The 25,382-nt window shown below is 43.1% G+C and overlaps 1 protein-coding gene across 3 annotated transcripts in view; it reads right to left on the reverse strand.

The window, feature by feature from the left end:
* Positions 1–245: 245 nt before the first annotated feature.
* The window catches only part of mcf2l2 (MCF.2 cell line derived transforming sequence-like 2), a 143,665-nt gene continuing 118,528 nt past the window's right edge, over positions 246–25,382 (reverse strand). For 2 of the 3 annotated variants that reach the window (XM_084011544.1, XM_084011543.1), the window contains exons 28-31: positions 17,764–17,873; positions 16,485–16,600; positions 4,760–4,833; positions 246–3,202 (exon numbers count right to left, since the gene is read on the reverse strand). In XM_084011544.1, coding sequence (XP_083867670.1) covers positions 3,111–3,202; positions 4,760–4,833; positions 16,485–16,600; positions 17,764–17,873 — 392 coding nt within the window. In that variant the 3' untranslated portion in view covers positions 246–3,110. Of the gene's footprint in view, positions 3,203–4,759; positions 4,834–16,484; positions 16,601–17,763; positions 17,874–19,777; positions 19,889–20,447; positions 20,520–24,088; positions 24,191–25,382 lie in introns of all 3 variants that reach the window. The other variant, XM_084011542.1, reaches the window with a different exon arrangement.

Raw genomic sequence — 25,382 nt, forward strand, 5'->3', positions numbered from 1 at the left:
ACCAACCATCCATCATCGTCCATCCATCCATCCATCCATCCAGCCATCCATCTACCCATCCATCCACCCCCCAACCATCCATCCATCCATCCATCCATCTACCCATCCATCCACCCCCCCATCCATCCATCCATCCATCATGTATTCATTATTTAAATTGATTATCAAACTAGCGGTTCTTAACCTCTGATGTGTTTTAAAAGACTGAGTCCAGTTACTTTTTGATGTTCCTTCAAAGAGGAACCAAGTCTTACATTCTGACATGCATTTGGGCATAATGAATATTTAGCCTTTTGATATATTTTTTGGATTCTGTTCTTTCCTTTTCCAACACGTTACATAAACCTTCCTATGATGTGATGTTTCACATTTCAGATCAGTGAACATTCCATAGAATTCAATCAGTCAGTAGAAATGCAATGTGATGCTGAAAAGCCTCTGAGGGAAAATGGTGTAACTTAATACAGCAGTCATACAGAAAATGGATATTTACCCTAAAATATGTACAATATTATACTAACACTGATGTTTATTTACATTGACCAAAATGTCCTCCCTTCCTGCTCCTTGAATGAGCCTTCAGTATACAGTGCTATTATACTCTCGGAGACGGTGAAACCGGTACAGCTGATGTTAGGAAACAGCCGAGACGAGGCACTGCTTGCTAAAGAAATCATTTACCTGAAAAATCACTTGCAGCAAATAGCCAGTTTCCTGACTCTACTTGCTACTTTTCAGCCTCTCTGACTCAGGGGTTGTGATGCACACACATTGCTAACAAATGCTAATATCTCAGTAACAAAAACATTGGTATAATAGCTTTCGCATTGTTGTAATAGCTCACACTGTTGCACAGCTCAGCTGTTGCAAGGATTCAGCAAAATGACCCAGTGACCAGATCCTTTGAAGATTAGTATACAATCAATCTGATGTCGGATCAAGTATGTGTGAAGACTGCGAGCCGATGCTTTATGTACGGGGAGATGAATCAACAGGACATGAAGACATCTGTGTGAATGAATTTGTGTTCTGAATATTAGCAATTGGAAATTGGTTTACTTCCAATGGTTTACAGGGTAATAAGTGCAACGTTGTTGCTATCTTGAATCTAGATGTCTGATTCCCTGGATAGCATCTGAATTGAGTATATGAGTGTTTCGGTGAAGACACAGTGCTTGAAGATGTATCTATGTGCCTATAGATATAGATATAGATGGCATGCAGCAACTCCCACTACACCAACCGTACACCGCCCAGGCACCATGGAGGCTAAAGTCCGGATTGTTTGATTAGTGTGATGCTCCGTTCTGTACTTAAGAACGGTACGCTTCCTCAGCCCCAGCACGCTTGGAAGACTGGGATTTGAGTATGATTCATATACGAGAACATGCACGATGTTGACATGACGTAAGCTTTAATCGATAGGCCGTCCCTCTCATGTTCTCAAACAAGCCTGCATGTAAAAATCCCATTATGTAGAGTTGAATCCAAGTAGCAGAACATGTCACAGAGATACCCTGAAACCCTGTTTACTTAACCAAACCATTCATGGGATGAAGTCATGTGCTGCAGTAATGCTTCATTTACATCAAAAGCACTTTTGTTTTTTCTTCTGTCTGCTATTCACTCTGCATGTATAATGACTCAACACTCTATGATTGATTCATTTCTCAAAGTCATTTTCTGTTGGAAAATAACTAAGCTGTTATTAGCTGATGAAGGAAATTATTTTAGAATGAGATTTCCTCCTTTTTCTTTTAAAGCACAAATCACTGAATTGTATATGAGCAATGGGTCAAATGTGTAATGTGAAAGGCGTGTAACTTGTAATGACAAATCGACAGAAAAATGTCACTCAATTCTGCACTCACAGTCAGTTCTATTCATTTTTTGCCTCTTTTAGCTCATTTGTTGTAGTTTTACGGCTCGTTTACAAACCTGGTTCTGGGATGCAGCAGAAAGTGACAAACTAGTCCAGATGCAGAAAATTGACCCCGTTATTTTACTCCCAAGTTGGTGAAGACCGACTGCTAAAAAAGCCGATGTGCACGGACAGCTGCAGACGTCACATTGTTTGACGTGTAGTTCTGTTTTTACTCTCCGCTTGTCAACCATCACTTGTAGCCGAGTAACTGCATGGACCAGTCTGACTGTTAACCTCCCCAGGTATGATGTCATGGACTGTCTACGCCAAAAAGACAAAAGTGTAGGTCCAAGACAAAAGATGATATCCGTATAGCACACAATATAAGCACATAATTCAAGTTATTTCCAGAAATATGAAAACCATTTTTAAAATAAATGTATTTTATAACCGGTTATGAATTAAAATATTAGTGGGAGATATCGCTCAACCACTTGTAATAACACAGATATTTTGCAAGTCTACAGGGTGTGAGAATGGCCATGTTGAGGCCATGAGATTTGATGTAATGTAATGATATTATGTGCATGTGGGTGTGTGTGTGTGTGCGTGTGTGAGTGTGTGTGTGAAAGTCAAGAAGGACAAGGTTCAGGTTCTTGGAAGCTGCAGTTACTGTTAAAAGTCTGTCGTTTGAACCTGAAGAGTTGAAGTGGGCAGCAGAGGCAGAAGCTGCTCTCAGAGAGTTTGACTTCAGCGTAGCAGCAAAGCAGTGTAGCAGCAAAGCAAGGCACATTGCCAAGGCATGTTGCCAAGGCACGTTGCCAAGGCCCGCTCCTAACCAGCACACGGAAATCATCACTTCGTCTCATATCAGCCAAGTCAGAAAGAGGACTTGAGTTTTCAGGTTTTCAGCCCAACCACCCGAGGATTGCCTTTCTCCAGTCCGTAATCTGAATTCCTCCAACTTTGGCTGTAAAGTTCTGTGTCCACATCCGTGCACTTTTCACTTCTCCACTGACGGCTGAACGCTGCTGCTTCCTTGAATAAAAAGTCTGATATGGCTTTTCCCACTGTGGCATTCAGGCTTGTTAAAGTTCCAGCTCCTTCAAGAGGTTTGCTCACATCTCTGACATGGAAATCAATAGCAGGCCATATTTGTAGTCCAACAGGAAGACCTACAAGTAGAAAATGAATAGCTGTTGATACAGTTGAAAAATCGTGGGTGTGCTCCGATAGTCTTCCATGTTTATCTGCTGTCCTGAGACACGCCTCCCCACGTCCTGGCTTCATTGTCGTCCGAGTCGGAGAGGGCTGCTGTACACAGATCACTGAAGATATCTACAGAAAAAAAAAAACAAGAAAGATTCAAGTCAGCTTCAACTTTAAATACAATCTGGTACTTTATTATATCATATTCCAACAACAAGCATGTGGCCATTCTGTGGCAATCAAACACAAACGGGATGCACAGCCACACTGCAGTGCCAATAAAACACAACACGCCAAACAATGCCACTTTAATAGGAGTGTAAAACACGGAGACATAATAGCGAGGTGTTCCATATCTGCAACGATGTCAGCCAGTAGAGTGCATAAAGATTTATAGGGAAGGTAGACAAGGGCAATCAACACAGATGGGTGAAGAAGTCCCTTAATGGGCTTCACTTCACCAAAATACTGAAGCTCAGCTGCCAGAGCGTGGAGTTGTGGAGACAAACTCCAACACTGAAAAAGAAATAGATCAACGGAGGAGGAAAGAAGAGCAAGAAGGGAGGGATAGTTGTTGTGAAGAGGGGGAGAGAGAGCTCCATAGCAAAACAAGCAAGACCTGAACAAACGCCAAGAAGCAGCCTCCCAACCAGCATGGAAGGGAGGACGTGGTGGGGGACGGAGGGTAAGACGGGACGGTGAAGCCAGACAGGAGACAGACAGGAGTCACTGTCCTGTAAGAAAATCACCGCGCTCCCAATGTCAACCTCACCTTTGTTTTGTTGCCTGACGTGAATTGTAGTTCATTTAAGTTCAACCACAACATTGTCCTGAAACTGTGTAATGTCCCGACAATAACATGGAAGTTTACTTCCGATTGTAATACATTTGTGAAGAAGTCGTGCTGAGTGAAAATGTGTGTCCGCCTCCACAAACTGGTAGACTAGCTGCTGTGAGACTCTGTTGGATGGGCAGGTGGCACCTTGCATGGCATCCTCTGCCATCAGTGTATGAGTGGATGAATGTATGATTGATTGGGTGAATGTTGAGCTGTGAAATAAAACTTGCTTTATAAATGCAAGTCCCTTTCACATTTACTTCCTTGCTCTTTCTACTTGGTATATACCACGAAACGTTCCACAGCGGGCGCTCCATATACGGCCTCAATGTAAAAAAACAGATATTTAAAAAGTGAAAACATTAAACATATCTTTGGTTTACAGAAATGTCAAAAGGATGACGGTTGTTGACTATGATATGCCAAAAAGTACATAAAAAAAAGAGTAAACAAGGCATGTTCAAGCTACTGAAATAATCAAACATGGCCTTGAAATCTACATTTTTCTTCCAGCAGTGAGTGAGAGAGAAATCACGAGGGGAGTGTAGCAGAGTGTATGTGCTGCAATCAGTGACATCATGCTCTACTTATTCAACTCAACAAGCCAAAGCTGGTCCGTCCCCCTCCGTCCAGCCTGAACCCTGTCTCCCAGAGCAGCGGCCCGCCCCGTCCCACCCAAACCCACCCAATCCCTCAAGGCCAAGCCGCCATGAGAGAGAGAGAGAGAGAGAGAGAGAGAGAGAGAGAGAGAGAGAGAGAGAGAGAGAAAGGCAGCAGCTGAGGAGGTTGAGGAGCAGGGTAGTACTGCTGTGGTTAGTCAGAAGGAGCAGTGTTACTTCATGAGTGACCTCCTTCAGATGCTGTTTGCAGTATAGTGGACGGGACCAGCCCCGTCTCCTCTGTTAAAAGGTTCTTCACTAGCCTAGAACATGAGACAGATGAATACAATAAATACACAGCTTCCTTATTTCCTAGAGAAGCCTTGGTTAATATTACACATATGAGAAAAGAAGTTTTGGACAACAGTGAAAATGCACCACAACACACAAACCAACCAAGAGGAGGAAACATGGAAATACTGATTTCAGGTAACTTGTTGATTGGACAGTTTTGGTGATTGCAATCCTGCATTGTCACGACTCTGACCATCAGAAGATGATGCAGCACTTTAGTGCTTCTGATGTGTATATTTTTGAAGAAAGCCAGCAATCATAAGTATGCTTGTGTGACCAGTGGCGCCGCCAGCCGGAATCCTGTACGCACTGTGCGTACTTTTTTTGAAGGTGGGCTAGATATTTAAATTTCAGCGGGTGACACCAAACAACGTCTGCCCAAGCAAGTCAAAGCTTTTCTTTCGCTCACACAGTGACCTGGAGAGACGCAGCCGCATTTGAGAGGACTATCGCGCGTGTGTGCGCAATTGCGCATAGCGTGTGTTGGTCCCTCTCCACTACACAATACAGTCTTGTCACCTCTCTGCTGCTGAGCACTGTGGGCCGAGCCGATGCATGTCTCTCTCCCCGGGCCGGGAGAGTTATCATACCGTACTGTGCGTGTGTGTCCAAGCGTGTGTGTGCGTGCGTGGAGTGCTGACAAGCGTGCGCTTGTGTTTAGGGCGGGGATGGAGGGCACAAAAAAAATATTTGCACCGGGGCCTATCACCATGATATACGCTACTGATTTCACTGATACTGAAAACATTAGATTTTGGGCCCTAGTTTCGTGGCGTAGCGCAGGGTGGCGGAGCCGGCGCAATGCAAGTTTCGACCCGCGCAGCCTTGCGCACGGTCAGTTTGGCAGTTTGGTGGATCGCCTGCGCCATGATGGGTGTGGCGGCGCAGCAGGGGGAGGCGTCACAGATTCAGCTTGGCGTAGCGGAAGTTTCGTGGCAAAAAGCCTCGCCGAGACTGCGCTGAAAGCTCGCCAGCTCCAACCTGGTCTACTCTCGGCGCAAGGCGTAAATAAAGTCCATTCATTCAATGCGAATCACAGCTGGCGGAGTGGAAGTTTGGCTGATGGCGCGCAGTGCGCACACGTCACCGAGACCTCACAGGCAGGTTTCCACAGTTCCAGGCACATTTAAATGCAATAAATAATCACAACAAACACTATTTAATGCAACTAATTGAATCAACACGTGAATTTATATCTATATAGATTGTCCCGTCACATCTGACGTCAGATCAAAGGCGGATGGCACGCGTAACGGAAACTCAGCCTCTCGGACCAAAACATCTCCCTCTCTCTCTCCTGTTTTTTATCATATGGGCATTGTTATTATTATGATACGCGCGCACAGCGCGTGATGAGCGTGGTGGGAGCGGCGGCGCTGCTTCTGTCATCGGGTTGTCAAATGACGGAACTTACACTGAACCTCCCCTAACGCATTAAAGGAGAGGAGAGGAGCTCATTTGATTGGTGAAGATCTGAATCGGCTGTATTAATCCCAGTCCACGCCTCGTCTCCTCCTCGTCTCCCACTCACGCCTTCTTCTCCTCCCTCTTTCCCACTTGCGCCGGTGGGCGAGACGGGAGGTGTGCCTGGACTAGCCTGCACGGTGCACGAAACTTGCAAAGTCCAGGTGGACACACCCCGTCGGCGTGGCGCAGGTGCGCTGAAAGCTGACTGCGCCTGGTCTACGAAACTAGGGCCCTACGTCTTAAAAAAGTATTTTTCCATTTGTTGTTGTATTTTGCCGTTTCTGTGCGTACATTGAAATTGAATCCTGGCGGCGCCACTGTGTGTGACCACGGTGTGTGACCACGGTGTGTGAAGTAGAGTCCTTCCTTCCTGCGTAATACACTGCAACCAAATACACCACACACACCCCAAACTGACCATAATTCACTCATTCACTTACCCATGCATATGCAAAAACAATACAAATGTACACCACCGTGCAATTCTGTCGACATTTCATGTATACTAGTTCATATGTGTATAACATGAATTCAACCACTCAGTCTGTCCACGATAACAGTTTTGTATTAAGTTGTTTACTTATTGATTAAATATTGACTTTTTTTTGTTCTGTTTTGTCTCTTGTTGTTGCACTTTCCTCTTTCCTGCTGTAATATTGTACATTTCTCAGCCGTGGGACTAATTAAGTATCATCTTAATCTATTAAATCATCTTAACCTATCTATTAAATGGACCCTATATGAATATTGCATTGCTACCAATTCATAACATTGGCCAAAAATCAAAATGGTGACTGAAAAACCAAGATGGCGACAGTCAAAAACCAAGATGGTTGAGGGTCAAAAACCAAGATGGGGACAGTCAAAAACCAAGATGGTGACAGCCAAAAACCAAGATGGTTGAGGGTCAAAAACCAAGATGGCGACAGTCAAAAACCAAGATGGTGACAGCCAAAAACCAAGATGGTTGAAGGTCAAAAACCAAAATGGTGACAGCCAAAAACCAAGATGGTTGAGGGTCAAAAACCAAGAAGGTGACAGCCAAAAACCAAGATGGTGACAGTCAAAAACCAAGATGGTGACAGTCAAAAACCAAGATGGTTGAGGGTCAAAAACCAGATTAACTGTACATTTCTCAGTCATGGCACTTTAAGATCTTAGCTTGTTAGACTGTAAATCAGGGGTGCCCAACCCCGGTCCTGGAGAGCCCCTGTCCTGCATGTTTTAGGTTTCTCCCTACTCTAACACACCTGATTCGAACGATTTTCAAACCTGTGACGAGCTTCAGTTGCTTGATAACGAGCACATCATTAGAATCAGGTGTGTAAGAGCAGGGAGAAACCTAAAACATGCAGGACAGGGGCTCTCCAGGACCGGAGTTGGGCACCCCTGCTGTAAATGGACCCAATGTTATTGGCCAAAAATCAAGATGGAGACTGTAAAAAAACAAAATGGGGACGGTCAAAATGCTGAATTTCAAAACAGCAGTCCACGTCACAGTGACCACGTCCACTCCTAATATCCAGTGTATGACAGTGACTTGTGACTAGTGCTGACAGCATGTGGTCGGATGTGTTTCCAGTACAAATATACCACACATTGCCAACAGCAAGCCCACAGCGCCACAGACCAAAAACCTAAATCCATATCAACATACACAAATGCATGAACACGAAGCCGTGCGCCGCATGCAGCGTACACGAGGGGGCATCGACACACAGCAGCACAGTTCAGTCTGTAAAACTGCACATTAACTTTGACCCAGTAAAAAAGCTAAAGAGAAAAAGAGAGAACTTAGGAATTCTACATGTTCCTTAAGCGAGGAGGGGAGACGAGTGTGAACCCATAAAGGCAGACGACAGGAGACGGTTTTAAGGGATGAAATATGCATGAGCTGAGGATAAATGAGCATATTCAAAGCAAGTTGAGCTTTTATCTCAAAGAGTATTAGTCACTTCCAGAGCTTGCATTAGACCAAAACACTCTTTCAGCAGTAGAATCCAGAGGCTCTGTTTTTCTGGCGAAGGGGATAAATGTTTGTGGTGTGGCAAATGAAACAGATGTATTATTCATCTCGAGCCATTTTGTCTTCAACCCCCCCCCCCCCATATTCGGCAATAGAATATTAGTCACACGTTTTGTTGTTGTATCCCCCACTGCTTCATGAGGGTAATGTTATAGTGAATGAAATTTTAATTCCAAACGAGCCACACTGAGCCTTTAATCCTTGTGGAGCGAGAACGGGGCAGCAGAGGAGCAGCTGTTGCACTCCTCTCATTTCCTTTCTCCGGCTCGGCTGATTAATGTGGACCAAACTCTCCACAGACTTTTAACCAGGGAAGCTGTGGTTATGGGTAATGATGATAGATAACAGCGGAGGAAGTGGGGGAAAAAAAGGCTTTCCTTATGGAAACCCCCATCATATCATCAACACTGATGCAATCATACAATCTACCACAGCCGCATCACTTATGGCCTTTCTGAAGCGTGATTTCGATTTCTCCCCATATGCTGTCAGAGAGGATGGATTCTACTCAATATCTGAAACTTATGGTGTTGTTGTATTACACTGTATTATATTGTAAGGCCCATCCATCCAGTTTCTATACCCATGAATGCTCTTCAGGGTCTAAAGGCACAGTCCAAGGTGTTGTTTGTTTGAGGGTACACCTATGTGTACAGGACGTATGTATGGAACTTGTCAATTTTGTTTCAGTATGATGCCAAAATGCACCTATTTTCAATAAAACAAAATATTCTTTTCAGTTAACAGTAGAAGCTTTAAAAATGTGAAATGTTGTCTAAATAAAGCATTTGCCTACATAGAATACGTTTTCTATAAGTAAGAATGATCATTGTGATAACTGTCCAAATAACTGCAGTGTGATTTTGTTATTTTTTGGTTCAGCCTTCGTGAGTGTTTTGTGTTCAATATATGCAATGATTATTAAAAATTAGAGTTTTCACAGTCACATTTGTTGTTTTATTCTTATGGCATCTATGCTATATTATATCAAGTTTTTCTTTGGAAGAATATATTTAGTTCATGTTACTCCTAGTTTTAGAGTTGTAACACCTTTCATTCTCCTGAGATATATTAGTTCATTCTTTATCAACTTAACAAGGTCTTGCAAGGTATATATATATATATATATATATATATATATATATATATATTTTAATAAAAGCACGCTTGAAGACTCAATGAGTCATAATAAGCTTAAATAATCTACTGACAACTCTCTGCACAATGAACTACAACCTAAAACCTATAGTCTACAGTCTGATTTGTGGCTGTGGGGGATTAAGTGATTGTATAAATTGTATAAATATACAGGAGATGGACAAAATATTCTGAACATTTCATTATAATGAGTTTCTAAAAACTCTATATTGTTTTGATGTCTTAACTGCCCTTGGCCTTTGGTTTCCTTCAACGTGGTAACAGAACCGTGTTCTGTCCTTGTTCTTCAATCCATAACTCACAGATAGTCTACACAGATATGTTTTACATTGTGCCTTTGCAAAATTTGCACCATATTTCAACTGGAACATGAAATTTGCATGACACCAGAGTATGTGGAGAAACCAGAGACTGTCTGTGGTCCCCCAGAGGTCTACGATAGTAGTCCACATTAGTCCAGAGACCAGACCAGACTATGTGGAGAAACCAGAGACTATCTGTGGTCCAAACAACAAGGTCTCTGCCATATTTATGTCTAGATTACCTTATTTGGAGTGATGATGGCATCACAGTATTGCCGTCGTAAACTGCGAGGAACCTGGGTGTAATCCTCGATGACCAACTATCCTGCACCCCCAACATCACTGCTGTGGCCCGATCCTGCAGATTTGCCCTCTACAACATCCGCAGGATTCGGACCCTCCTCACAAAGGACGCAACGCAACTCTTGGTCCAAGCACTGGTCATCTCCCGCCTTGACTACTGCAACTCTCTCCTGGCCGGACTCCCGGCCTATGCGATTAAACCACTGCAGCGTATCCAGAACGCTGCAGCACGCCTTATCTTCAATCTACCCAAATTCTCCCATGTGACCCCCCTCCTCCATGACCTCCACTGGCTCCCTGTTGCAGCACGCATCCAATTTAAGACGATGACACTGGCCTTCAGGACCATCAATGGAACGGCACCCATCTACCTTCAAACACTGGTCAAACCTCATGCCCCGAAGCGAGCACTTCGCTCCTCTACTTCAGCTGGCCGGCTGGTACCACCATCGCTGAAATCAAACAAATGTCGCTCAGCAAAGTCCAGACTCTTCTCTGTTCTGGCGCCTCAGTGGTGGAACGAACTCCCGACTAATGTCAGGACAGCTGAGTCATTTGCCATTTTCCGAAAAAGGCTCAAGACTCACCTGTTCAGACTTCACCTCGACTAGCATGACCCCCCCCCCCCCCCCCAAAAAAAAAAAAAAAAAAACCCTTACCTATAGCACTCTGATCGTAGCACTGTTGCTCTTGAACTACTACTTTACTCAGATGAGGACCTAACACTTGTTCTACTTTTAGCTCTTACTTTATCGGCAATGATTCGTTGTGGTTTCCTTGTTTCCTTCTTTTGACAAATGTACTTATTGTAAGTCGCTTTGGACAAAAGCGTCTGCTAAATGACCTAAATGTAAATGTAAATGTAAATGATGGAGCAGCTACAATGTTAGCATAGCCTAGCACCCAACAACCAGACCCCATTCAGAAAACAAGCATTTTAAAAGTAGTTAGCTTGTGGTCTTCCAGACAGACCTAACAAAGCATGACTTTGGACTGATAAATGATCACCATCATTATGGTTTTTTCAGCCTCCTTTTCATTTGGTTATTGATACTAAATCACAGTCAAATACTTTATTCTGGGTTCCTCCAGCTGTGCTACAAACGGCAATAATACCAGTGCAAATTGTGGCATTAAGGCTTTAAGTCTCCCCTTATTTCCAATCCTCTAACTGTCTGTTTGGCGGCCAAGATGCAAATAACTTGATGCTTCAAAACCGTAGTCCACAAACCAATGGGTGACATCACCATGGTTACGCTCAGTCTATGCTCATTACATATTGACACTTGGTCATGACCCATTGGCGTCTCTTAGGTTTAGTCTGCAAAACTACTTGATGATTGTTTGTTTTCTTTTTTTGTTAGTTTTTTCCCTCATAAATGTACCGAGCTATTAAGCTGTTGTTTTTTTTTACATTGTTTCACATGTTTTGTTATTTTTGTTGTTGTACACATCAGGCCCTAGTTTCGTAGACCAGGCTTAGTCAGCGTGCAGCTGACTAAGCCTGGTCACCTCCCGTCTCGCCCACCCGCGCAAGTGGGAAAGAGGGAGGAGAAGAAGGCGTGAGTGGGAGACAAGGCGGAGACGAGGCGTGGACTGGGATTAATACAGCCGATTCAGATCTTCACCAATCAAATGAGCTCCTCTCCTCTCCTTTAATGCATTAGGGGAGGTTCAGTGCAAGATCCGTCACTTGACAACCCGATGACAGAAGCAGCGCCGCCGCTCCCACCACGCTCATCACGTGCGTATCATAATAATAACAATGCCGATATTATAAAAAACAGGAGAGAGAGAGGGAGATGTTTTGGTCCGAGAGGCTGAGTTTCTGTTACGCGTGCCATCCGCCTTTGATCTGACGTCAGATGTGACGGGACAATCTATATAAATATAAATTCACGTGTTGATTCAATTAGTTGCATTAAATAGTGCTTGTTGTGATTATTTATTGCATTTAAATGTGCCTGGAACTGTGGAAACCTGCCTGTGAGGTCTTGGTGACGTGTACGCACTGTGCGCCGGTCAGCCAAACTGCCACTCCGCCAGCTGTAATTCGCCTTACGCCAAGAGTAGACCAGGTTAGAGCTGGCGAGCTTTCGGCGCAGTCTCAGCGAGGCTTTTTGCCACGAAACTTCCGCTACGCCAAGCTGAATCTGTGACGCCTCCCCCTGCTGCGCCGCCACACCCATCTTGGCGCAGGCGATCCACCAAACTGCCAAACTGACCGTGCGCAAGGCTGCACGGGTCGAAACTTGCATTACGCCGGCTCCGCCACCCTGCACCGCCCTGCGCTGCGCCACGAAACTAGGGCCCATCGTATCCATATCACTACTGTTTGTTTTTGCTCTTGCAGCAATAAAAAAAAAACCCATCTCTTTGTTGTGTCGGGCTTCATTGTGCTTCATCTGAAGGAACAGCTGCTTTTCTAAGGAGCTCCTCATGTAAATCTCAACATTTGACAAAGTTGACAAACATCGAGTCACATGCACACCTACGGATCTGACACAGAAGTGAATTAATCTCCACATCCCACAATTCACATGTTCATCTAACAAGGAGAACATCGTCTGATCATGTTCAGTCAGTAAAAACACTGTTGAGGGGAGTATTATAGTGCACTGCTGACAGATCATTTGATATTGAAATGCACCTGAAGTTGGCGCAAACCTCTGGATCTCATCACCGGCGTGGTGTCAGAGTAGGAACAGACAATCAGAGGATTTGGGAAGAAATATCGCTGGTGGAGACTTAAAGCCTTAATGCCAATTTGCACTGGTATTATTGTAATTTCCATCCATCCATCCATCCATCCATTTTCTACCGCTTATCCTGTATTTAGGGTCACGGGGGGGCTGGAGCCAATCCCAGCTGTCATTGGGCGAAGGCAGGGTACACCCTGGACAGGACGCCAGTCTATCGCAGGGCCAACATGAAGAGACAGACAACCATTCACACTCACATTCACACCTACGGGCAATTTAGAGTCACCAATCAACCTATCCCCATCCTGCATGTCTTTGGACTGTGGGAGGAAGTCGGAGAACCCAGAGAGAACCCACGCTAACACGGGGAGAACATGCAAACTCCACACAGAAGGAACCCAGGCCGACCCGGGAATCGAACCCAGGACCCTCTTGCTGTGAGGCGAGAGTGCTACCCACTACACCACCGTGCAGCCCATTATTGTAATTTGTACATTTAAATTAAAGCCCTGTGTTAGCGATGTGTTGGTGCTGCATCATGTGATGTTAAATGCTGCATGAATAAAATGCACTATTTTCAACGAGCTGATTAGTGCGTTCCAAATAACAGAGGAGCAGGTAGCACACAGCGCTATTAGGGTCACATGGTCTGATTTCTAGTCAAACATTGGCTCTGATGAGGCCCATCAAGCTGGTCCACAGCAGAGAATGACCATAACACAGCTGCAGGTTGATGAACACCTTCGATACAGTAAATCCTTTACCAGATGATGACTTTTAAAACCTTTTGGATCAACTGCTCACCCGCCAACCAGCCACCTCCATCGACTACTGGTTGGACACTGAACACATTTCTTCGAAATGATCATGGTAACATCATATATTTTGGTGATATGTAGAATAAGCACTTCACCTAAGATTTAAAGGCACTAACCTTTAAGCTGAAACAAACAGTCAATCACATGATTGAACTATAGAGAAGGGTGTACCACAGGGATCTATTTTAAGGGCATTGCTTTTCTTGATTTTTATTAATGATATTCCAGAAATGTATTTTTTTTTTTTCAGTTATACACAGACGACACTTATATACACACTCAGATTTATCCCTCTATAACACGGTATTGCCATCAACTTTTCATTGTCATCATTAAAGCCAGGTTAGTTTAATTGTGGTAGTTTTCTTTTGTTGTTGTTTTAGTGGAGTTTTTTGTGTGCAAAATGGTCAAATTAATTTGTTACCATTATAAACAAGCAACATTCTGGAAGTTTTCTATTGGTACTAAAATCTTATTCATCTTCTAATCTTATATTATTTTATTATTGCGTGAGTGGGTTGATTTGGAATCCTCAGGGATTTTCTTTGATGTTATGATGTGTATTTATTTATTTATTTTAACACTAATGCCTCAGCACAGCACATGTTCTGGTGTAAGTTAGCTGGGCGGCCATCTTCCACGCAGCTCTTCTCAAGTCAACGTACGACTTCACTGTGGCTCCGTCAGGCTGCATTGAGCAGCAGATCAGAACAGGTTGACGATCTATATAGCTATCGTTGCACAACATGCTGCTCGAGAGCAGATAGGGTTATTATCTTTTGTAATGTCTGGTTTGCCCACCCAACATGAACATATGTTTAATCCTAGATTCTAGAAATGCACGTGTGCAGACTTAATGGCCATAAGACAGCTGTATGTCGGCACCACAAAGCAGTTTGGAAAACTTGTGATTGTGTTTTAAGTTGCTTGTATGCTTTTGCACCAACAGTCTATGAAAGTATATTGTACTGCTATGATTAGCTGCTTAATTCAACACTGAAACAGCCTTTATCCAGCTCTGTGATCACAGTATGACTGTTGTCATGAACCTTTCTTAAATATCGTAGTGTGTGTGCATGTAGCGGCAGCAGTACCAAACCCATCAAACAAGGTATCCCATTGTTCAACAGTCCACCAGTAAGACCCTCGCAGCGGCGCCCAGCCCCCACCAAGCAGCCACTGATGCTGAATATTAAAATAACACATTCATCTTTTATTTATACGCTTTCACAGTTTGTAAACAATGATGATGTAAGTGTGTGCACACAGTTCGGCAATAGCTTGTTAAGCTTTAAAGGGGCATTAACCACCAAAAATGGTGGCTGCAAATGGAATTAATTGACTTTCCTGTGTTATTAGTGAGCGGGTAGAATACATTAGCAGGTGGACAACCTAGCAAGTTACCTTACAGTGAACAATTCTGAGCATCTGTGGTTGCTCGTGGTGAGAACAGAACATGGAGGTGTCAAATCCATTTGAAATGCATCCGTGTTCATAATCTCCGCCGACCATTTACATGAGTTACTACGAGCCACCAGTTAACACGGTCCAGCATCAAAATGAAACAACTGCTCTGAAAAGGTCCTGATCCTGTCGCATTCTGTCGAACTGCCAACAGTTTGAATGTAATGTTTGAAGCTTCTAACTTGTCTGGACAGCTGGGACAGAACTCCACCACCGTAAGCTGTCAAAGGCTTTACAATAAGTCAAATAGAGGACTGAAATATTAATCCCATTTTTTTTCCTAAATCATCACCAGGAGGCAACCTTCAGTTCTGAAAGTGAAGCCAATATTGAATAGCCCTACTTCCTTTTACATCACCTGACTTCCATCTAGTAGCGTCTAATATTGCTACAGTCGGGTAAGTTGAAAGCCCAGTGAGCCTCATACAGATGCTTTACAGTATATATATAATGTTGTTTGTTCTACTATACTATTCCCCAAAGAAAAGTCATATAGTTGGGTAAATGTTCCTCTGTTGGCCTAATATTTCATTCAAAGCATTGAAAGTCCACCTCTATTTGGCATGGTGAGACGGCTGAAAGAAACACGACATTTCCCCAGTAATAGAACCTTTCCTCTATTCAATTGCAGTTTGCAATTGTTCTGTTAGAGAGACTGAAGGTATATTACATAAAGTTGAAGGTATTGTAAAAACCTGATAGATTCCCCTGTTGCTGTCCCTTCCTGCTGTCCTGCTCCCCTTTCACTGGTACACGGTACGGTTTGAATACAGCTGAATTCACTATATAGTTGATCACATTTACATGTTGTAAGACGCGACAGCTCATACTCGTTTAACCAACAGTCTTCGGAAGCCTTTGGCTGCTGATCAAATCTATATTTCGTGATCAAAAACATAATATATACAGTAATATTTCCCTTCCTCTGTTGCAATTATGTGACAGTTTAGTATCCAGCTCTGCAGCCGAGTTTTCCCCAATGAAATGCTGAATGCACCGGGACTAAAGAACAAATCGAAACATCATACAATGATAAACAAACTCTTGTCCTTTTGCTGCCGTGGAGAATGTGATTCCACAATAGATGTGCCAAAAATATAAACTCCTGAGGAGAAGTAAAAAAAAAAAACCCATTCTACACATGAGAGTGGAAACAGAAGTTGCACTGCAATTAGAGTGAACACAAGTGCCCTAAATAAAGTGTAATGCAATGTCAAAGAGTTTATTTTTGTTTTCTATGTGATTATTGGTCTTGTTGTGTTCTGGCACCTATATTTAGGAATGAAACATGTTTGAACTGGCAGACGAGAAAAGCCACTTAGATTTGCAACCAAACCAGTGAAACGATGAGCAGCAACGAGCCGTGGAGCTGAAACTCACCAGTGTCCGTTCTCAGCTTCCTCCAGAAACTGGACCAGGTCCCCCGTCTCAAGAGAGAGGTCTCTGGGTTCACGAGACTCGTAGGTCAGCTGCACCCGGAAACGACTGCTGTCGCCCTGCAGAGAGAGAAAGAGAGAGCCACGTTGGATCTGGTTCCAGGAGGGGAGCTGCTTATAAATAGTAATATAAATAGTTTCTGAATGTTGGCTGACCATCGCTTTTGCTGCTTAAAATGACAAATGTCAACAACAGCAGATTATATAAACTGAAGCTAATTAACGTTAATTAAGTGAAACCTGGTTTGTCATACATCATCTGTTCGAGACAGACAAACCATCCGGTCCTTGTAAATGGTCTACATGCACTTAATGGTGCAATGTGTTACATGTAGCCACCAGGCGGCAACCTCTGAACTGAAGTGCCTTAAACTTGCATTATCTCTGCTGGCCACCAGGGGGCAACTCCTCTCTGATTGTATAGAAGTCTATAAGAAAATGGTCCTACTTCTCTCTTGATGTATTATCTCAGTTAACATTGTAAACATGAGTTTATGATCTCAATCTCTAGTTTCAAGTCTTCACAATCCGATGTTTGTTAGGTACATTTAGTTTGACCCTTCCATCCACGCAACGTCCTCCCTACGCACACGTAATTGCTCTTTATATTACATCACCTGACTTCCATGTAATATTGCTGCAGTTGGGTAAGTTGAAAGCCCAGTGAGCCTCATACAGTTAACTAGTGTATGTAAAGTATCATATTAATGTGTTTACTTCATGTAATAGTGCATAATCAGGATTTAAATGATCCAATAACACTGGTTGCATTGATTAACATTTTCTGTTGATACACAGAAACATTTGAATATACCATGATGTAAAACTGCTTGAAAGAGTGTGTCCTGTGTCCTGTGTGTCCTCACATGTTCCGGGTGTCTGCTTATCTAGGACACGTCACACAGACTGTAATGCATCTGGAAAGGACGCCATACCCATCAGACCTGCTGCTATAATCCTCATCACTTTCTGTCTCTCCTCACTCCTTTCTTAAATGTCAAGTCATCAGCGCCCGCTGCTAACGAGACGCATGTCCATGAGAAATCATTTAGCAGAAGGGGATTTGGTGGTAAGAGGAGAAAGTGTAGAATGGGTGGAGCCGTAGGGGGGAAGCTGATGCTAGAATGTGACCCAGCAGGACCAGAATGGGTTGGGTTGAGCCAGGCCAAGGTTTGAAGGTTTTGGTTTTCTTCAGTTTCACTATTAAATACACTTTAACCTACACTTTTATTGTTTCCTTCCTCTTCTGAAGAGTTGGAGGATTCCTCTGCACTGGAGTGGATCGTCTCGAAGTCGTCCGTGTCCATGGAAGGGAGGCGGCGCTGCGCCCAGCCTGAGGGGAATCAACACACGTCATAACCAACATGTAATGTCATAGCATTCATCCACTGGGCGGGGGGTGTGCTCCAGACAGGAAAGCAATGTCGCTGCTCTGATCTGAGCTCAGCCTGGTCTCCAAGTCTCCATACAATGAAACTTTGTTGTCAACGACGTTTTGAGGGAAACAATCTTCTCCTGGATTGGTCTTTGGCCGATTCCGACTTCATTTCTAATGATAGTCTGTTAAAGTCTGCAGACAGAGGAGGGTCGGAGTGAAGGGGTGTCTCAAACAAACGCAGGACTTTCCCCCAGGAGGACACTGTTCATGTCCCGTGTGAAAACAAAGATTTACGTATTTACATTTCACATTCTTAACTTCAATGCCAAACCATGTTCCACTAAACCTAACCAAGTGACATCATAGCTTTTTGTATTGTTTAAATTTACATCATTAAATGTGTACTATGTAATTGTCTTTTAAGTTCCTATCTATCAAAGAGTCAGTTAAAACAATGGTGGTTGATCATGTGACCCACTAATGAAAGTGCTTGTACTTGCTGCTTTGCTCAGTGTCTGTGGTGACATTCCCGCTAAACTCTAAATGAGTTTTATCTTTCTACGTCAGTCAGCAGCGGTTGGTCTGCAGGTGGAGCTACTCACGGAAGTATGCAGCGTTTACTTGGAATGGGAAATCTGTAACTTCCAACTGCTGAGTCAGGCTCCCTCTAGTGTTTGACCAGGTACATTTCATTACTGCTGACTCACAATGGAGGATCAACAGCCAGAGAAAGAAGACCATTCAACTTCCAGTCCAAGAAAAAGAAACAACAAACTAATGGAAGTGAAGAAGGAAAGTCATCAAGAAGCAAAGTGACCGCCGTCGAGGGAAAACCACGGACCTCCTTTCACTGTGGAGCATTTGAAGGCATCACGCAGATGAGAGCTGCCAATCAACTGACGTCATACAGTCAACACTGTTCAGTTTCCAAAGGAACTCTGGGAGATGAGGTCCCAGAGGCTCGCCTGCAGTTACAACTACCACCAAGGAGGCCGCTAGAAGCAACGCATCTCAAATCTTACGGAGAACAACTTTAACCAAAAAATAAGTTTCCCTCAAGAAGAGAATTGTTAATGCAGTTTAGTTCATCAGGTCATTTTGTAGAAGACGGGCTTGCGAAGCATGATGAGTCTATTTGCAATGATTCACTCACAGTGTGACTGGAGGGAAAACTTCACGAGATGCTCAGCTTCCTTCTCTCAAATCTGCAACAGCAGTGAGCACAAGAAGGCTTCTGTGTGCAGGAAATGCTTTTAACACCACACAGAATACGACAACCCACTTTTATTATAGTTATTCAAAACAATGTGGAATGTAATATTTAGCAGTCAGATTAGGTCTCTAATTCAGTTGTTGGGTCAAAGCTTATTGCATCGAGCTAACAGCAACATCAATGCCTGTAATAAGGAAAATAATCAGCAATCAATAGCTTTGCCCTCTTTCTGAAATGTTCATACTAATCTGTGAACATGGCTTGTGAAAATGAATATTCCATTATATTCCTGTTTACATGCAGCCATGAGTGTAAAGCCCTTTCAATAACTCTTCCCCTCCTTATAGCTGTATTCATGTTGCTCTTTCATTCTCAACATCCTGCAACTTTTACAAACTGTGTTCAGCGCACAGAGCTGGCTGCTCGTCGCTGCTAAACGGCTGAGATGGAACGAGACGTCGCATCACAACTGCTTCTTTAAGAGCAACTTGAGGGTGGAAGTATACAGTACGTTGTGCAGGAAGAAGTTGAAGTTATACATCAGAAGAAAAAATAAACCAAATAAGAGAACACCAATGAAACCACGAAAAAAGGATCAACTTATCGGAACTGAAATCACACATATGACTGTCGGAGAGGCTGTTACCTGGCTGCGAGGTGGATCTGGGCACGGCGGCGGTGCCGCCAGCAGCCGGAGCGGCGCTACTGCTCATGCTCTGACGCTTCCTGACCGCAGCCATAGCACCACGCAACGTATCTGGAGGGAGGCCAAACGCTTTATACCAACCTCCCCATCGCCACCCAACACGTCACCCACAAGTACCACGCCGATGCACACACTGGTCCCGTCGAGACAGCAGTGCAACTCTACTCATGCAGAAATCAACCCAGAAGTCAAGCGGGCGACCAGCGACCCCATCACACCACTAACAGTGATCAGCTGATGCTCATGCACTTTGAGGCAGGCAAGCAGTGTGAACACGCACACCAACACACACAACAACACCCACACAAAACAACACAGACATCAACACACACACACACACATCAACACATCAAGACACATGCATCAACACACACACAACACACATCAACACGCACAACAACACACATCAACACACACACAACACACATCAACACGCACAACAACACACACACATCAACATGCACATTAACACACACATAAAACAACACGCACAACAACACACACACATCAACACACATGCATCAACACACACATCAACACATGCACATCCACAAATTAAAACCAAAATCACACAGAAGACTCAAAGTCCCAGCATGCTCCGGTCATGTACCTTCGTAACCGAGCGGAGTGGGGTCGCTCTTAATCTCATGTCTCTTGCTCTTTATGCTAGCAGACAGAGGACCTGGCAGAGGAAACACCACAGAGTCCATGAAATAGTCATCTCCTCTACTACATAGGTGTCATTTCATACATGTTCCTTTTCCTTTGGAAGAAGATGTAAGAGGAACAAAGTCTTCTTGTACTCTACCCAGATCATCGTTAACTCAACGATGATCAACCATCTCCTTAATGAACGACCATCGGGATCGCTGGAAGACGGAGGCTTGAAGTATAATTTATTAGACAGAATATAGAATTCATGCTTGCCAGACTGTTAGGTGTGACTCTTTTACTTTCTGACATTTTTACAGTTTTTCACAATTGTTTACACACAAATACTGGTACTGGAGACACAATGCCCACAACATGTAACTCATGCACCAACCCCCTGAACTAACTCTGCTAAACTGCAAGCACAATTCCTGCTTTACACTCAAATTGCAGTTTTAAAACACACTTTTTTCAAAACACTACACACAATTCTCTGCATTTGGCACAATTTTCATGAAGAAAATCTCTTGTTTTCACAAGGAACACGCTGCCATTCAAAATTCTAAAGTTAATTTCCCTACTATGCACACTGACTCATCACATGGGAAAACACCTGCAACACAGTTTTACAATTTGAAATCAGAGCATTAGCATAAAAGGGCAACAGGTGAGCTCTTCTGTTTTGGAGCAATGGATGCCAACATTGGCAACAGAGGCAGAGCCAGAGGAGTGAGAGTACGAGGAGGAGCCTAGCATGGATTTGCCATGCTAGGCGATATTTCCCCGCTGCTTGGCCATCGCTTGCATTGCCTGTGATGTGGATGAGGTGCTGTGGCCAGACCGAAACACAAGAGAGGATGTGGGATAGTTGTTGTTTTTTTTTTGTATCCAGTCATTTCTTCTGGTTTTGTATGTAGACCACTGTATATGCAACTTTGTGTTGGTTGGGATGAACACTGTGTACATTACAGTATTCTTGTGGGAAAAATAAAATATATAAAACAATATTCTAAAATATTTTACAACACATTTATGTATGTACTGTCTGTAGTGAGTGTAACACTGAACAAAAAAGGCCTAAGTCATTATGGTAAATGGAGAAGAAGTGTTCATCGTGTTTTACATTGAGCACATCAGTGTTCAACTGGTTCTTATAAATGTCTATTCATATGATGGTTTGTGTGTGTCATTTGAAAACAAAATACCATTTTGAGAAGAAATAACATTGTTTTGAATGTAAAGTTTCATTTTGCAGGAGAATTGAGGGGTTTTGCCCATTGTGTGTGTGTTCTTTGATTTGTGTGTAGAGTTCTGAGAGTATGAGGCATGCGTTCAGAAAATGTGTGCAAACAATCGAGAAAAACTGTAACACATAAAGTGAAAACTTGGCACAATTTGCACGACCTTCACTTCATGTCCTAATCTTCACACTCCCTTATGTGCATTAGACTTTCCTTCTTTACACTCTGATGTTGTTTGGTGAACAATGAGAACTTTGAAGAGCAGACCGGTTTACAGGACTGTATTGTTGCATATCTGGGAGCTGTTTTATGTTTGACTAGGAAACAAGTAGCCTACACTGAGACATTTTACAAAAGGAGTTCCATTTCTGTGATTGTTTTCAATGTTGCACTTCAGTGTGCAGCAAATGTTTGGTAGTGTGTACCAAATGAAAACATGAGCATTTTGTGAACAGATAAGAGATTTGATGACAGAGTCGTCTTGCAAAGTGAGTGTCAGGCTGAGCATGTTGTGTGTGAGGTTTTCAGTTTTGTGTGTGCGGTTTTGAGAAAGCTGTTATTGTTTTGAGAAACCTGAGGGTGTTAACAATTGTGAAAAACTGTAAATAAAGCGTTGGTTGGCATGTGTGAGAGTTGGACTATTTGTTGTCGATAAAAAGGAAAAACATTTCATCTGTGTGTAAAAAAACAACTTACAATTGGCTCATAAGTATCTCTTGGTTTAAACTTACTGCAAAATAAAATATCCATATCTATCATTTTATTTTTAAACCTGTTCTTTCCCTTCTGTGACATTAAACAGGTGAGGAGGAACACAGTATTGTGTGTTATAGGTTGTATGAATTATAGCCAGGTGAAAGAAACGCGGCGCAGAGGAACATTCAGCTCATTTTCACCTCATGTTACTCACTTGAGTTCGACCGCACGATCATTAGTGTTTGTTTCCTTTTGTTTCACGCCAGAGAGGAGGCGGGGCTTACATCCACACCTCTTTGCTGGTTTACCACAGCTGGAGGAACCCACAATAAACTATATAGCTGTGATTTAATATCAATAACCAGATGAAAAATAACTCCATAATGATGGTGATCAGTAAAAAGTGTGAAGTCATGCTTTGTTCGGTCTGTTTGCAAGAGGACAAGCTAACTACTTTTAAAATGCTTGTTTTCTGAATGGAGTCTGGTTGATGGGTGCTAGGCTATGCTAACATTGTAGCTGCTCCATCAACACTCCAAATAAGGTCATCTAGACATAAATATGGCAGAGACCTTGTTGTTTGGACCACAGACAGTCTCTGGTTTCTCCACATAGTCTGGTCTGGTCTCTGGACTAATGTGAGTTATCGTAGACCTCTGGAGGACCACAGACAGTCTCTGCTCCCTAAAGTCTGGTCTGGTCTCTGGACTAATGTTTTGCAGTGCTGCTGCGTGTCTTTCTATTTCACCAATGAAGTATTGTATTTTTCCATCATGATATTTTTGCTGGAGGAGAATACTAATCAGAGGACACAGAGCTACAGCCACATCCCTGACTGCACTAAGCATTTTAACACTAATGTGACTCGCAGGGCTCGTACCTTATTGAAATACTGTCAAGAGAAAAATATATATAAATATGAATACAATAAAAGCAGAAGAACAGCCTGAGTGGAAAACTTCAATATGTCTCTTGTTGTTTTTAATTCCTCTGCCTGCTTGGAAATGAACTTCTCATCTATATTCCTAAAGTAAATTGCACTTCTGCTGCCACTTTGAATGTCACCCTGCGTTCCAAATGTCAGCTTATCAAAATTATTATTTTCTTATTTTTCCTATTGTCTTTTTAAAACGAATATGGATGTGTACTCATTTGCTGCCCCCACCCTTAACATTGTGTTCATGCTCGTTAAAGGCCTGACTTACTCTATGCATCTCATCTCTTCAAGAGAGCAGTAAATGGTAGGAGGTAATAAGAAAATGCTTTTTGTACCCCACCCTACGCACACACACACACACACACACACACACACACACACACACACACACACACACACACGCACACTCTTCTCACCACAGATTCAATCTGAGTGTGTTTTTGTCGTTACTGACGTAAAAATGTTTGAAACTGTGAAGCGAACGATGACCTGGGATGTACTGAAGGGTGTTTGGTGTGTATATATATGTATATATTTAAATATACTGTATATATATATTAAAATAATGTGACTGAAGATGTTAATAAACCAACCTTTTTATTTATTTTATTAACTTGGCCCCAATAATAATAATAATATGGTTATAATCATTTGTTTTCTACCTGTCTGCACAGCTTTTGTATGAAATGAAAAGAAAATACAGAAGCGTGGACTGCAATCAGGTACCTTTTGTGCGGCGAGCGGCGAAGGAGGAGGAGGAGGAAGAGGAGGTGAGAGAGGAGGCGAGAGAGAAGCGGCGGGTGACCTCCGCCTCCTTAGCAGCAGGATCTACAGCGGGAGGGGAGGAGTCAGGGAGCAGCAGCAGCAGCAGGAGGAGACGTGGACAGAGCAGACAGACAGGGAAAGATGCAGAGAGACGGTCTGTTATAGAGATGTCAGAGGTTGTTGGTTTAACTCCCCGCTCTCCTGACGAGATGAGTCTCATGATGTGTTCACACCAACACAGGGTTTGCTTCGTGTTACTCGCAAATTTGGATTTGTGTTTATTCACGAGATGATTTTCTTACGGTCACGTAGAGGAGGCGGGGCTTACCTCCACCAACAAGGTTTCACCAACCAGGCCGGCCGATCTCAGTTTAGAGACACGTTCTTCCTAATCCGTCCTTTTAGTCCTGGTTCTACAGCTGATGTTCTGTGGGTCACCACGGTACCGGTACAGTATTAACTACATTAGCGTAAAGTCATATATAAAACTTTACTGTGTTGCTAGTGCATCTTAGGATATTAGGATAACAGTCTTGGTTGGTCTCTAGGGGGCGATCACACAGCAGCAGTGGTTCCGGTCTCTGGGTCTGGACCCGTTCACCTACTGGTCTCTCCTTCAACACCGACAGCGTGGCACGCCGTTATCCTTCTTTATAGGAAAGTCGGGCTTGGATACATTGATGGTCCGTCACACAGTGATCCCGCCTCCTCCATGAACGGACGGCTAGCTCGACCAATGAGACCGCCTTATGTCACTCGGGGAGGATACCTGCCTCTGTGGTGCTTCAACAAGTCTCCTGCACACACAAGTGTTTTTTTTTAAGGTGCAGGGAACGAAAGCAACCGATGGAAGTTTGACATGAACGAATCGTTCACTGAAAGGATTTGTTCCTGAAGACAAGTTGGTTCACAAACGACACATCGGTATTGGCTGAAATCACCACTATCGCTGCTTTGTAAGTCCCAGATACACCGGGAACCCGAACGCTGTCCTGTCTGGGTTCATCATGAATTTTATGAATGGAGTTTGGATTTAGTTGAGGTGAAATATTTCAACAAGTTTGCTTCATTTGTGTCTATAAATTCACATCTATTTGCTTTTTTGCTTTGACTTTGTATGTAATCGTGCTGTGCAAAAAATCACTTGTTGGTGTGAACACAGCATAATACTGCAAGTATTCTTTTATAATAATAATAATACTAAGAAGAAGTAGAAGAAGAAGAAGAAGAAGAAGAAGAAGAAGAAGAATAGCAG

The sequence above is a fragment of the Eutrigla gurnardus genome, assembly GCF_963514095.1.
Source record: "Eutrigla gurnardus genome assembly, chromosome: 6".
NCBI lineage: Eukaryota > Metazoa > Chordata > Actinopteri > Perciformes > Triglidae > Eutrigla > Eutrigla gurnardus.